Here is a 13,867-nt window from a genome sequence, read left to right on the forward strand (position 1 = left end):
AAAAAGGGAAGTACTGTGCAAACAGTGTAACCAGATGTGAACAGTCAAGGAACAGCAGCAAAAAAGGCAGTAATGCACAAATATGTGCAAACAAATGTAACCAGATGTGAACAGTCAAGGAACAGCAGCAAAAAGGGCAGGATTGTGCAAACAAATGTAAACAGACATGAACAGTCAAGGAACAGCAGCAAAAAGGGCAGTAATGTGCAAATATGTGCAAACAGTGTAACCAGATGTGAACAGTCAAGGAGCAGCAGCAAGAAGGGCAGGATTGTGCAAACAAATGTAAACAGATGATTTGAACAGTCAAGGAACAGCTGCAAAAAGGGAAGTAATGTGCAAACATTGTAACCAGATGTGAACAGTCAATGGAGGCAGTCCACGGTTTTAGACTCCTGTCAGCTGTTCAGGAGTCTGATGGCGGTGGGAAAGAAACAAACCAACCAAAAACAACAAGAACATCTTGGAAAGGTCCGGCGCGCACGTGAGTTGTTGGTTACTAAGCAACTTACTCGCGCCCCAGAGTTGCGTCACTTCCTGCAGAACGGAGCGAGTGGAGAGTGTTCACGCGCACGCAGCTGAGGTGCTCAGTCTGTGTTTGTGCGCGTTTAGTCGTTACTGTGCTCAAAAACAAACTGTATAAATGTTGGGTTTTTTCGTTTTTTGGAAAACATATTTTGGCGGTTTATAGCAGGAGATACTTTGTTCCATCGAAAAACAAGTTTGGACGGATGTTGGATATGACCGCGCGACGGGACTCGGGGCAGAAGCGGAAGCTGAGGTGTGTGAGGAGATGATCCCGGAGGGACGGAGTGTTTGCGGTTTTGCTAGTTTTTAAAGGTTCAAGTTTGTGGTGTTGTTTTTACTTCAGAGCCAGAGTGCGGCCGGTTTGGGAGACATTGGAGAAGCTCTTCATGCCATTTGACCCGGTTTTCCAGAAACGAAGACGCACCTGAGAGGACACAGTTACACCTGAAACACACCTCGGAGAACAATTCAGAGTTTGCTTGAACATGAGCTGAGGAGAGATGATGAATTCTTTCTGGAAACTTCTCTCCAGTCGGTCTCTGTGTGCGTCGTAGCCGTTTATGGGAAGCGAGTTAAAGCTGGAAAATCAGCATGAAAAGTGACCTTCGGGACTGGCGACGCCACGCGCCGCTCCGGAGCGCCCGGTAGCCGCGGCTTTTCGGTTCTGCGTTGCGCGCGCGTGCCCTGCCCGGTGAGCGCGAGGAGGATGAGCGCGGACCTGGAGCGCGTGTCGCTGAGCTCTTCGTCAGCGGGCTCTTTGGCTTCCAGCGCGCGCTCGCTGTCCGCCAACGTGCGCAAGCTTCACGACGCGCTCAACTTGCTGCTCAGCGAGCTGGAGCGCGAGCAGTTCGTGCACTGCCTCAACGTGTACCACGCCAAGCGCAACGTCTACGACCTGGTCCAGACGCTCAAAGTGATCCTGGACGCGCCGAGCAAGCGGCAGCTCCTCCCCATGCTGCGCCTGGTCATCCCGCGCTCCGACCAGCTCCTGTTTGATCGCTACACCTCCGAGGGACTCTATTTAAAGTCAGATTTGCTGCCTAGTAGGAACGGCGAGCACGAGACCGCCGCCGCCGCCGCCTCCTCCTCCAGCTCGGTTAATAACACTGCGCTCGCGCGTTTCCCTCTGCACGGATCCCCGGATCACCAGAGCGACGGGACATCCACTGCGCTCGTCCCGCTGCTGGGCAGACATTTCCTACCTGAACCCCCTGGAGAGGTCAGACACGTGACCCTGAAGCGACACAAAAGCAACGAAGGTTTGGGCTTCAGCATCCGTGGCGGATCCGAGCACGGGGTCGGGATCTATGTGTCTCTGGTGGAGCCGGGATCCATGGCCGAGAAAGAGGGACTGAGAGTCGGTGATCAGATCCTCAAAGTGAACGATAAAGTGTTCGACAGGGTCACACATGCCGAGGCGGTCAAGGTGAGTTCCATTTTCAAACCTGTGTTTTAATCTTTGTCAGAAGGCTACAGGTTCCCGACCCTGGTTCTGGAGAACCCCATGTCTTGAATGTCATCGCATCACTCCTGTGGAGGGCGGCCCTATGTGGACAGTTAGGGGTCGCGCCTGGAGGACGCTCTGGAACCTTGCAGTGGTGCTTTTGTGGCTGGGGACTGCGGCTGACTTTGGGACTGCGGTTGTCGTGAACGGTTTTGCCCTCGGGTTTCCGTCGGTGGGCGGTTTATAGCATCAACGAAGCTGACTTTATGTTAGGACTGTTAAGGCCAATTTATGCTGACAACCCAGGCCTCGTAGATAGCATCGCAGACAGTGTCTGCGTAGCCCCCCCCACCTTCGCAGACGCTCTGCGCGCACCTCCCAAAAATTGTGACCACCGCAGAAGCCTCGCAGACAGCGTCGCAGACGAGGGCTCTTATTGGTCCACTCTACATCCGCTGTACACGCACTTCCGCTTCCCTACTTTCCCGGTTTGGTTTGTTTTCACGACCGCCATTTTTAAAAACACGAGCGAAGATGGAGCAGCACGAAGAGCGGTTGATCGAGGAAGTGAGGAAGTACGTACATTTATACGACTCCAGTTCTAGTCATTATAAGTAACCGGAGGATAAACACTCCACTAACCACACCCACCAACTACTCCTAGCGATTTTGCGACTTCGCGCCCCCTTGCGTTGTGGCAGTGAATAACATCGCGCATGCCTATTACTCCCCACTCAACGATAAATTACAACTGTCTGCGAAAAGCTATCTGCGAAAGCCTTGTTGCAAGAGCATGCAGAGGCCTTTAATGTTGTCTGTTTTTGCCCAAATGAGGATGGGTTCCCTTTTGAGTCTGGTTCCTCTCGAGGTTTCTTCCTCATGTCGTCTGAGGGAGTTTTTCCTTGCCATCGTCGCCACAGGCGTGCTCATTGGGGATAGATTAGGGATAAAATTAGCTCATATTTTAAGTCGTTCAAATTCTGTAAAGCTGATTTGCGACAATGTTTATTGTTAAAAGCGCTATACAAATAAACTTGACTTGATGTACTCCAGGAACGGGATGGTGGTGACAGCACTTATATCGGATATACCATGATGCCATCTGTATTTTCTCTGGCTGCCAGAGATTTGATGTGAGCCGGGTTTTCCTGCCTGTAGCAGCTTATCGTGTTCTACAGGGTCGCAGGCTGGCTGGAGCCTATCCCAGCTGACTATGGGCGAGAGGCAGGGTACACCCTGGACAAGTCGCCAGGTTATCACATAGCAGGGCTGACACATGGAGACAAACAACCATTCACACTCACACCTACGATCAATTTAGAGCCACCAATTAGCGACGCATGTCTTTGGACTGTGGGGGAAACCGGAGCACCCGGAGGAAACCCACGCGGACAGCATGCAAACTCCAATCAGAAAGGCCCTGGCCGGCCGCTGGGCTCGAACCCAGGACCTTCTTGCTGTGAGGCGACAGTGCTACCCACTACACCACCGTACTGCCCCTTTCTTACCAGAGTTTAAATGATATTTGACTCTCATATTTATGAACAAAAGGGACATGGAGACACCTTAAGGGTCAACTAAAGCCCTCTTCGGATTGGCAAAGTGTATCAGTGGGGTGTCTGTAATGATTTTCTTTTACACATCTCAGACCACAGTGATTAAAACTCTAACATCTGGACATACAGTTACCCCAGGAGGAGTGAGTTTCTAGTGAGTTCTATTTTACACGAAGCTGGGTGTTTGTGTCACGTGGTCAATATGATCATGCTCCATTCACAAACAGTCGAAGAGGCACTGACGTAGAGAAGAGATACCATTTCAGCAACCATCACAGATTATCTAAGAAGCTTCTATTTTTTTTTTTATTCAAGATGTGTTTTAGGTCTGAGACAAGGTCACGGAGACGCTTGCTATTATACAGTTGTGCTCATAAGTTGACATACCCTGGCAGAATCTATGATTCTTTGACCATTTTTCAGAGAATATGAATGATAACACAAAAACATCTTTTCCACTCATGCTTAGTGGTTGGGTGAAGCCATTTATTGTCAAACGACTGTGTTTTCTCTTTTTAAATCATAATGACAACAGAAACTACCCAAATGACCCTGATCAAAAGTTCACATACCCTGGTGATTTTGGCCTGATAACATGCACAGAAGTTGACACACATGGGTTTGAATGGCTACTAAAGGTAACATCCTCACCTGTGATCTGTTTGCTTGTAATCAGTGTGTGTGCATAAAAGCTGAGTGAGTTTCTGGGATCCAGACAGACTCTCGCATCTTTCATCCAGCCACTGACGTTTCTGGATTCTGAGTCATGGGGAAAGCAAAAGAATTGTCAACGGATCTACGGGAAAAGGTAGTTGAACTGTATAAAACAGGAAAAGGGATACAAAAAGATATCCAAGGAATTGATAATGCCAGTCAGCAGTGTTCAAACTGTGATTAACAAATGGAAAATCAGGGGCTCTGTTAAAACCAAGCAAATGCACAAAGTATCTCGCTTACAATACGCCAAACAGCACAGAGACCAGCCTCAAAACTTCTGGAACAAGGTAATTTGGAGTGATGAGACCAAAATTGAACTTTTTGGCCACAACCATAAACGTTACATTTGGAGAGGTGTCAACAAGGCCTATGATGAAAGGAACACCATTCCTACTGTAAAGCACAGAGGTGGATCGCTGATGTTTTGCGGATGTGTGAGCTACAAAGGCACAGGAAACTTGGTCAAAGTTGAAGGAAAGATGAATGCAGCACGTTATCAGAAAATACTGGAGGCAAATTTGCACTCATCAGCCCGGAAGCTGCGCATGGGACGTACTTGGACGTTCCAACATGACAACGATCCAAAACACAAGGCCAAGTCGACCTGTCATTGGCTACAGCAGAACAAAGTGAAGGTTCTGGAGTGGCCGTCTCAGTCTCCTGACCTCAATATCATTGAGCCACTCTGGGGAGATCTCAAGCGGACAGTTCATGCAAGACAGCCCAGGAATTTACAGGAACTGGAGGCTTTTTGCCAAGAAGAATGGGCAGCTTTACCATCTGAGAAAATAAAGAGCCTCATCCACAACTACCACAAAAGACTTCAGGCTGTCATTGATGTTAGAGGGGGCAATACACGGTATTAAGAACTGGGGTATGTAAACTTTTGATCAGGGTCATTTGGATGTTTTTTGTTGTCATTATGATTTAAAAATAGAAAACACAGTTATCAATAAATGGCTTCACCCAACCACTAACCATGAGTGGGGAAAAAAGTTTTTGTGTTATCATTCATATTCTCTGAAAAAAGGCCAAGAAAGCAAAAATTCTGCCAGGGTATGTAAACTTATGAGCACAACTGTGTGTGTGTGTGTGTGTGTGTGTAATATATATATATATATATATATATATATATATATATATATATATATATATATTACATACTACCGTTCAAAAGTTTGGGGTCACTTTGAAATTTCCTTATTTTTGAAAAAAAAAGCATTGTTCTTTTCAATGAAGATCACTTTAAACTAATCAGAAATCCACTTTATACATTGCTAATGTGGTAAATGACTATTCTAGCTGCAAATGTCTGGTTTTTGGTGCAATATCTCCATAGGTGTATAGAGGCCCATTTCCAGCAACTCTCACTCCAGTGTTCTAATGGTACAATGTGTTTGCTCATTGCCTCAGAAGGCTAATGGATGATTAGAAAACCCTTGTACAGTCATGTTAGCACAGCTGAAAACAGTTTAGCTCTTTAGAGAAGCTATAAAACTGACCTTCCTTTGAGCAGATTGAGGCCCTGTCCACACGGCAAAGGATTCAGGTGAATCTGATAAAATTGTTTATCGTTTTGGCCTGGCGTCCACACGGCACCGGCGTTTTGGGTGCCCCAAAACGAAATCTTTTGAGAACGGGTTTCAGAGTGGAAAAATCTGGCAACTGCCCCGTTGCGAAGTCGTCTGGATGAGTAGAACGGATTTGTTTACGATGATGTCACAACCACATGACTGTCAGTGCTTCACGCCGGGTAGAAGTGTAACGAACTCGATGCGAGTTGTCAACAAATCCTATAACTTGGTTCATGAAACGCGCTTACAAAATATTTTCACTGTGAATATTTATTGTGTAATGGTGCAAAGTGAGAGAGAGAGAGAGTTAGAGAATAGCCCTTAGGGCAGAGTCTTTAGTCCAAACACTGCGGAAGCGGTACCAAACCGCGCACCACCCGTGCGCTTTCCAAAAACAAAAACAATCCCGCCAGCAAAAATAGGGAAAAAAAAGGAGCGATCTCACCTCTTCAGATGTTGGTTTAAGTCCGACAATACATTCCTCAAAAAGGGCGTAGAAGAGCAATGTAATCCATCAACGTGTAGCATTCAATTTATTCCAGACCATTAAAGAATTCTGGAGGATATCAGAATGTTGGTGTACCGGCTTCCATCTACCCCCATTCATTCCTCTTTCCGCGTCTTTCGTTTTACGCTACTGATTAATAATCAAAACTTTATGTGGCTGATGCTACAGAAGAAGGGGTTTATGCGCATGCGTCTACTTCTATTGTTCTGGTGTCTCCGATGGGACCGTCTTACAGTGCACGTAGAGGTGTGGCATGTGTATTGCATCGTTTTCAGCAAGCATTGCGTTACCATATGAACCTGATATTTTACTGATCTGTTGCCCATGTGGACGTGATATTTAAAAAAAAAAAAATCTCGTTGCCGTTGTCGTGTGGATGTAGCCTGAGTTTCTGGAGCGTCGCATTTGTGGGGTCGATTAAATGCTCAAAATGGCCAGAAAAATGTCTTGACTATATTTTCTATTCATTTTACAACTTATGGTGGTAAATAAAAGTGTGACTTTTCATGGAAAACACAAAATTGTCTGGGTGACCCCAAACTTTTGAACAGTAGTGTTAGCACAGCTGAAATATATATATATTTCCCCCAACGAGATGTAACATCTGCAGAAAAATTCACAGATGTGTATCTGGACAGGACTAAAATTATTAGATGGCTGCTGGCTTTGGTGAAAAACCGTACGTAATTCAATCTGTAATTTTCTCAGAGGAAGTTACTGAAAAACCGATCCAGACAGAAATGGTCGCAGAGGAGAACCTATAAGAAAGGAAATTGCCCTAGGACCCGATGTAAATTTAGTCCTGTCCATAGGGTTTGTCACAAAAAAGTTGTCAAAACAGAGTGTCCTGTGTAATCGAATATTTATCTTTGATCCGTCTCTTGAAGGCCATCAACATGCTTTCTGTTGTAACTGTCCTTGTGGGAATGTTTGACACACAATTAGGATGCTAGATAGCTTTTACACTGCCAGTCCAGTCCTACGTTTTTGAACGCTATATGTTTTAGCAATTTTACTTTAAAATTTGCAACTCTAACCAATGAATAGATATAAGTGAATTGAGATATGAGTGTGTTAAATTGATAAATGTTATGCAAAAATGTTATGTCATGCAAAACTTCAAAAAAAAAAAAAGAGACAAAGAAAAGGACTCCTGGATTAGTAAAAGAAAACTTCATTTTTATCTCCCGCCCAAACAAAGTTCGTCCGTCTGGTCACGTTTTTGTTTCCGGGCCATATCTTTAAAACTACTGAAGATACCGTCATGAAACTTTGTATACATATGAAGCAACATGCGAACTGGTGCCTTTTGCTATTTTGGATTTTTTAAAAAAGTATTTTTCAAATTTTTACATAAAAAATAGATTTTGACTTAGTTTCTCAGAGCAATGTTCGTTTCCGGAGCGTATATCCAAAACTATTCATGATACGGATTTGAAACTTGGTATACATGTTAACAAGGTGATGCAGATGTGCCTTGTCATACTAAGAAATTTGAGAAATTTTAATTTTTCATGTTTCCACGGAAACAATTTCAGACTTAGTCTCCCGGGTTAGTCTTAGGGGGTAGGTTTTGTTTCCGGAGCAGAACTTGAAAACTATGAGTGGTACGGTCTTGAAAGTTGGTATATGTGTTGATTAAATAATGTATATGTGCCTTTTGATACTAAGAAATGTGAGAAATTTTAATTTTTAGCTCACCTGGACCAAAGGTCCGGTGGGTTTATGCCATGGGCTGCTGAGGTCAGTGTAAAGAGGTAGGGTTGGTTTCCTGCAGCAGAACTTGAAAAATGTGACACGTATCTTGAAACTTGGTATATAGGGCGGAGGATATACATGACTCTGTCTTCTTGTGTTGCAACAGACGGCCTCGAATCTAACCGAAAAGGACAATGTTTTTCAGTGTAATTGGCACAGCACATTTATGTTTTACAGTTAAGACTAACACAAGCTGTGATTCGTTTATCTGTCAAGTTAATGGGTTTGATTGTTCTTTAATAAAGCATTCATTTAGAGTCCTGAGAGCGAGCAGTGAATAAGTTACATAAAGATTTAGCTTTCTGCATTATTTTCCTTATTATCCGTGGCTGTAACTGTGATTTAGTAAGGAATAAAACACTTCATGGTGTGCCTTTTTATAGGAAAATAGTTGATAACATGGTGTTTTGATGCAGCCCAATGCAAACCAGTTACCATCCACTTAAATTTTTAATCCCTTGGCATATAATGCAGGGGAATATAACTATCACTCTGTCTGTAAACATTTTAGTTTCTGGAGCGTGACTCAAACTATTAGGATTTTTTTCACGAAACTTGACAGTTATATTAGGTGCGTAGAGGAGTTGTGCCTTTTGACATTTTGGGATTTCTGTGATTTTTCCGTATTTCCATGGCAACTAGTTCAACTTTGGAAAATTTGGAGTGGGGTTTCATGTGGAGGCCAGGGGGGATATGTGATCTGGTGACTCATTTCCGTTTATAGTTGCTTGACATGTCAAGAAGTGTACAGCTTACAGCTTTACCTCTGACTGTTACGAAGCACTGAGACTGGAGACTCCTTCCAAAAATGCTAAATAGACATCTCTTCGCTATAATATAGATATTTAGTCACTGCCTAAAAGCAGAGCTCCTGCTGAGTGTATGTGCAAAATATTTGAAGGGCACAAAATCAACCTGAATAGAATAATATTATAGCACCATCGGATTGTGTAGTGTCGTGTACTTTGTGTCAATAAATTGCTGGATTGTTTTGTGACAGTGATACCAATAATGAGATACCAGTGTGGGAAATAAGGAATTTTAAGCAGACTGTCACAGGACAGACAAGTCTGAAATGTTGTCTGCCCGTCCAAATTTCAGCCTGCTCGAATGATGGGACAAAGGCTCGGAACAATGCTGAAGGGCTTTAGATGCCTGGAGATGGCTTCTCGGCTATTTCCAGGCACATTTATGTGATCTTCAGAGACCAAATTACACTAGAAACGAGTTGCTAATTACACTACAAATTGAATATAATTTACAGGAAAATGTCAGAAGATTCAAGAAAAACATGCTTAAAGTTTCACCCAAGAAAACAGTTGTACACACAGGCCAGTTCCATGTCGAGAAAAAAAGGGGGGGAGGATGTTCCAGTTAGTTACAACTTACTGGTACTCATATATATAGGTGCTATTATAACACTCATGAAACATTATGTCAACAATGACTTTTTATACTATGTTTATAATAAGTCTATAAGAAATTTAGTAATTAACAATATAACTCTTCTTACATAAGAGTTAAAATTCTGAGTACGAGATTCCAAGTAATGACTTTTACAATGACTCAAAACTAAACATGGTAATATCATTTGGCATTCAGACTAAAATCTGCTGGACTAGAACTTAGAAAATAAAATAAAAACTATTAAAATATAAATCTACATCCGACAAAGTATATGACTATGACGGTCATTCTTATTCTGAATGGAAAAAAAATGCACATCATAATAACATAACCACTGATTGGCAGTTTGGCACTTAACATAATACAGTACTGCAAAGTTTCATGTAAACTGAACTCTGAATCAACTGACCGGATCAATCAGATACGGTCAACCCTAAAACACTAGTTCAGCTGCATCGTGCAATAAAAACAACAGTGAATACTGAGTGTATTATTATTATTATTATTATTATTGTCTTATTTATTCTGCCACTCAGGGAGAGGGATGCGCCTGTAAATTTTGGCAGGGCTAGGACCTTCGGTGGCCAAGTTATGAATTTTTAAATCCCCGCACGCGAGAGCGGCTGAAGCAAGGGCTCGTGCGAAAGCTTTCCGTGAGCCGTGCTCGCTCCTGACATTAGATCAGGCCGTGCCTGGGCTGGTTTGAAAGGCCTCAGGGAGAGGGATGCGCCTGTAAATTTTGGCAGGGCTAGGACCTTCGGTGGCCAAGTTATGAATTTTTAAATCCCCGCACGCGAGAGCGGCTGAAGCAAGGGCTCGTGCGAAAGCTTTCCGTGAGCCGTGCTCGCTCCTGACATTAGATCAGGCCGTGCCTGGGCTGGTTTGAAAGGCCTCAGGGAGAGGGATGCGCCTGTAAATTTTGGCAGGGCTAGGACCTTCGGTGGCCAAGTTATGAATTTTTAAATCCCCGCACGCGAGAGCGGCTGAAGCAAGGGCTCGTGCGAAAGCTTTCCATGAGCCGTGCTCGCTCCTGACATTAGATCAGGCCGTGCCTGGGCTGGTTTGAAAGGCCTCAGGGAGAGGGATGTGCCTGTAAAGTTTGGTGGAGCTAGGACCATCGGTGTTCGAGTTATGAATTTTTAAATCCCCGCACGCGAGAGCGGCTGAAGCAAGGGCTCGTGCGAAAGCTTTCCGTGAGCCGTGCTCGCTCCTGACATTAGATCAGGCCGTGCCTGGGCTGGTTTGAAAGGCCTCAGGGAGAGGGATGCGCCTGTAAATTTTGGCAGGGCTAGGACCTTCGGTGGCCAAGTTATGAATTTTTAAATCCCCGCACGCGAGAGCGGCTGAAGCAAGGGCTCGTGCGAAAGCTTTCCATGAGCCGTGCTCGCTCCTGACATTAGATCAGGCCGTGCCTGGGCTGGTTTGAAAGGCCTCAGGGAGAGGGATGTGCCTGTAAAGTTTGGTGGAGCTAGGACCATCGGTGTTCGAGTTATGAATTTTTAAAGTCGTGCCCGCGGAGGCCTCCGTTTCACAGGCCGTGTTACGACATAATGTATTGGCCCAGTGTAACATTTGGAAGAAAATTAAAAGTAGATTAGACCCATATCTTTACAATTTTTCATGGGCCATCCAGTTTAATGCTTTTGAAATACAGATGGACACATTCAAATTATTTTTTTATCAGCCATCCAGTTCAGTGCTTTTGAAATACAGACGGGCAAATGCGAAAATTATCGGTAAATGTCCGCCAGTCCGGCTTTATTTCCCACATTGAGATATGCATCACAGTTATGAATCTGTATTTATTCCTTTCTTTGACACCACATGCCATGCACCAGAAACCACACCATGACATTTATTATGGTGCGACTCTGCTGGGTGCCTGGTGGACAGCAGTGAACCAGCACTTTCACTTTACATCATTACTATATAGTTACCATCGAATATCAAACTTGATCTGTCAAACAGTTGTCTGGTTACATCTGTCATGCCCACATGCTTTGGAGCTCAGAGCACAGGCAGGCTATAAAGCATCCGCATGCCATTTGGACTAATTACCATGCACCTGTTCTTAATTAGAGCACAATCACAGCGGTTACATATAAGAACTCTCAGTAACACACAGACTTTCTGAAAGCCATGTATTTTGTATCACTTTTCTGGTTTTGACCCTGTTTTTGGACCTTGAGTATTGTATTATCTCTGATATTCTGATTGTGCGTCACTCAACCACTGCCCGTTTATCAACTCTGTATTTGTGTCCATTTTGGATCTGTGTGCTAGTGTGCTTTCAGTAAAACTCTTCCTGCACTTGCATCCGTCTACCACCACATATAGTAGTGCTTGAAAGTTTGTGAACCTTTTAGAATTTTCGATATTTCTGCATAAATATGACCTAAAACATCATCAGATTTTCACACAAGTCCTAAAAGTAGATAAAGAGAACCCAGTTAAACAAATGAGACAAAAAATATTATACTTGGTCATTTTATTTACTGAGGAAAATGATCCAATATTACATATCTGTGAGTGGCAAAAGTATGTGAACCTTTGCTTTCAGTATCTGGTGTGACCCCCTTTTGCAGCAGTAACTGCAACTAAACGTTTGCGGTAACTGTTGATCAGTCCTGCACACCGGCTTGGAGGAATTTTAGCCCATTCCTCCGTACAGAACAGCTTCAACTCTGGGATGTTGGCGGGTTTCCTCACATGGACTGCTCGCTTCAGGTCCTTCCACAACATTTCAATTGGATTAAGGTCAGGACTTTGACTTGGCCATTCCAAAACATTAACTTTATTCTTCTTTAACCATTCTTTGGTAGAACGACTTGTGTGCTTAGGGTCGTTGTCTTGCTGCATGACCCACCTTCTCTTGAGATTCAGTTCATGGACAGATGTCCTGATGTTTTCCTTTAGAATTTGCTGGTATAATTCAGAATTCATTGTTCCATCAATGATGGCAAACCGTCCTGGCCCAGACGTAGCAAAACAGGCCCAAACCAAGATACTACCACCACCATGTTTCACAGATGGGATAAGGTTCTTATGCTGGAATGCAGTGTTTTCCTTTCTCCAAACATAACGCTTCTCATTTAAACCAAAAAGTTCTATTTTGGTCTCATCCATCCACAGAACATTTTTCCAGTAGCCTTCTGGCTTGTCCACATGATCCTTAGCAAACTGCAGATGAGCAGCAATGTTCTTTTTGGGGAGAAGTGGCTTTCTCCTTGCAGCCCTGCCATGCACACCACTGTAGTTCAGTGTTCTCCTGATGGTGGACTCATGAACATTAACATTAGCCAATGTGAGAGAGGCCTTCAGTTGCTTAGAAGTTACCCTGGGGTCCTTTGTGACCTCGCCAACTATTACATGCCTTGCTTTTGGAGTGATCTTTGTTGGTCGACCACTCCTGGTCTTGAATTTCCTCCATTTGTACACAATCTGTCTGACTGTGGATTGGTGGAGTCCAAACTCTTTAGAGATGGTTTTGTAACCTTTTCCAGCCTGATGAGCATCAACAACGCTTTTTCTGAGGTCCTCAGAAATCTCCTTTGTTCATGCCATGATACACTTCCACAAACATGTGTTGTGAAGATCAGACTTTGATAGATCCCTGTTCTTTAAATAAAACAGGGTGCCCACTCACACCTGATTGTCATCCCATTGATTGAAAACACCTGACTCTAATTTCACCTTCAAATTAACTGCTAATCCTAGAGGTTCACATACTTTTGCCGCTCACAGATATGTAATATTGGATCATTTTCCTCAATAAATAAATGACCAAGTATAATATTTTTGTCTCATTTGTTTAACTGGGTTCTCTTTATCTACTTTTAGGACTTGTGTGAAAATCTGATGTTGTTTTAGGCCATGTTTATGCAGAAATATAGAAAATTCTAAATGGTTCACAAACTTTCAAGCACCACTGTATATGACAGAAACTGTCAACTGTCCAGCAAGCTGGTGGACTAATAAAACCGTTTTAACTAGTTTTATATGAAACTGTCATGAATATTTTCTGTAAAATGTTTTAGTAAATAACCCCACATTTAAAAAAAAAAAAAAAAGGAAATTAAAAATAAGCACTGGATTTAAAAACCTATCCATCTTATGTAAATAAAGATACAAATTTCGTTGTCTAGTGGTCGTGTTTGAGATACGTTGCATTGCACTTACAATGGGTTTGCTTGTACGTACGGACCTTGTACGGTCAAGCCATCAAAAATCAGGTTGATTACCATATTCTCTTAAGTATGGGGCTCTGCTCTGCACACGCTGCTATCAACAATTACTCAATGCTATTCACGGCCCTGTATAAGTTTTAGTATGTAGGGGACACTGGTCTTTTATTAGGATTTTATAAGCTGAGCTA

General features: G+C 43.4%; 1 protein-coding gene across 1 annotated transcript in view; it reads left to right on the forward strand.

Annotated features, from left to right (window-relative positions):
- The first annotated feature begins 1,234 nt into the window (after positions 1 to 1,234).
- Positions 1,235 to 13,867, forward strand: part of whrna (whirlin a) — a 386,194-nt gene continuing 373,561 nt past the window's right edge. Inside the window, exon 1 of the mRNA XM_060935544.1 lies at positions 1,235 to 1,954. Within this exon, the coding sequence (XP_060791527.1) occupies positions 1,235 to 1,954 (720 nt within the window). The remainder of the gene's footprint in view (positions 1,955 to 13,867) is intronic.

Source organism: Neoarius graeffei, chromosome 12, assembly GCF_027579695.1.
Source record: "Neoarius graeffei isolate fNeoGra1 chromosome 12, fNeoGra1.pri, whole genome shotgun sequence".
Classification (NCBI taxonomy): domain Eukaryota; kingdom Metazoa; phylum Chordata; class Actinopteri; order Siluriformes; family Ariidae; genus Neoarius; species Neoarius graeffei.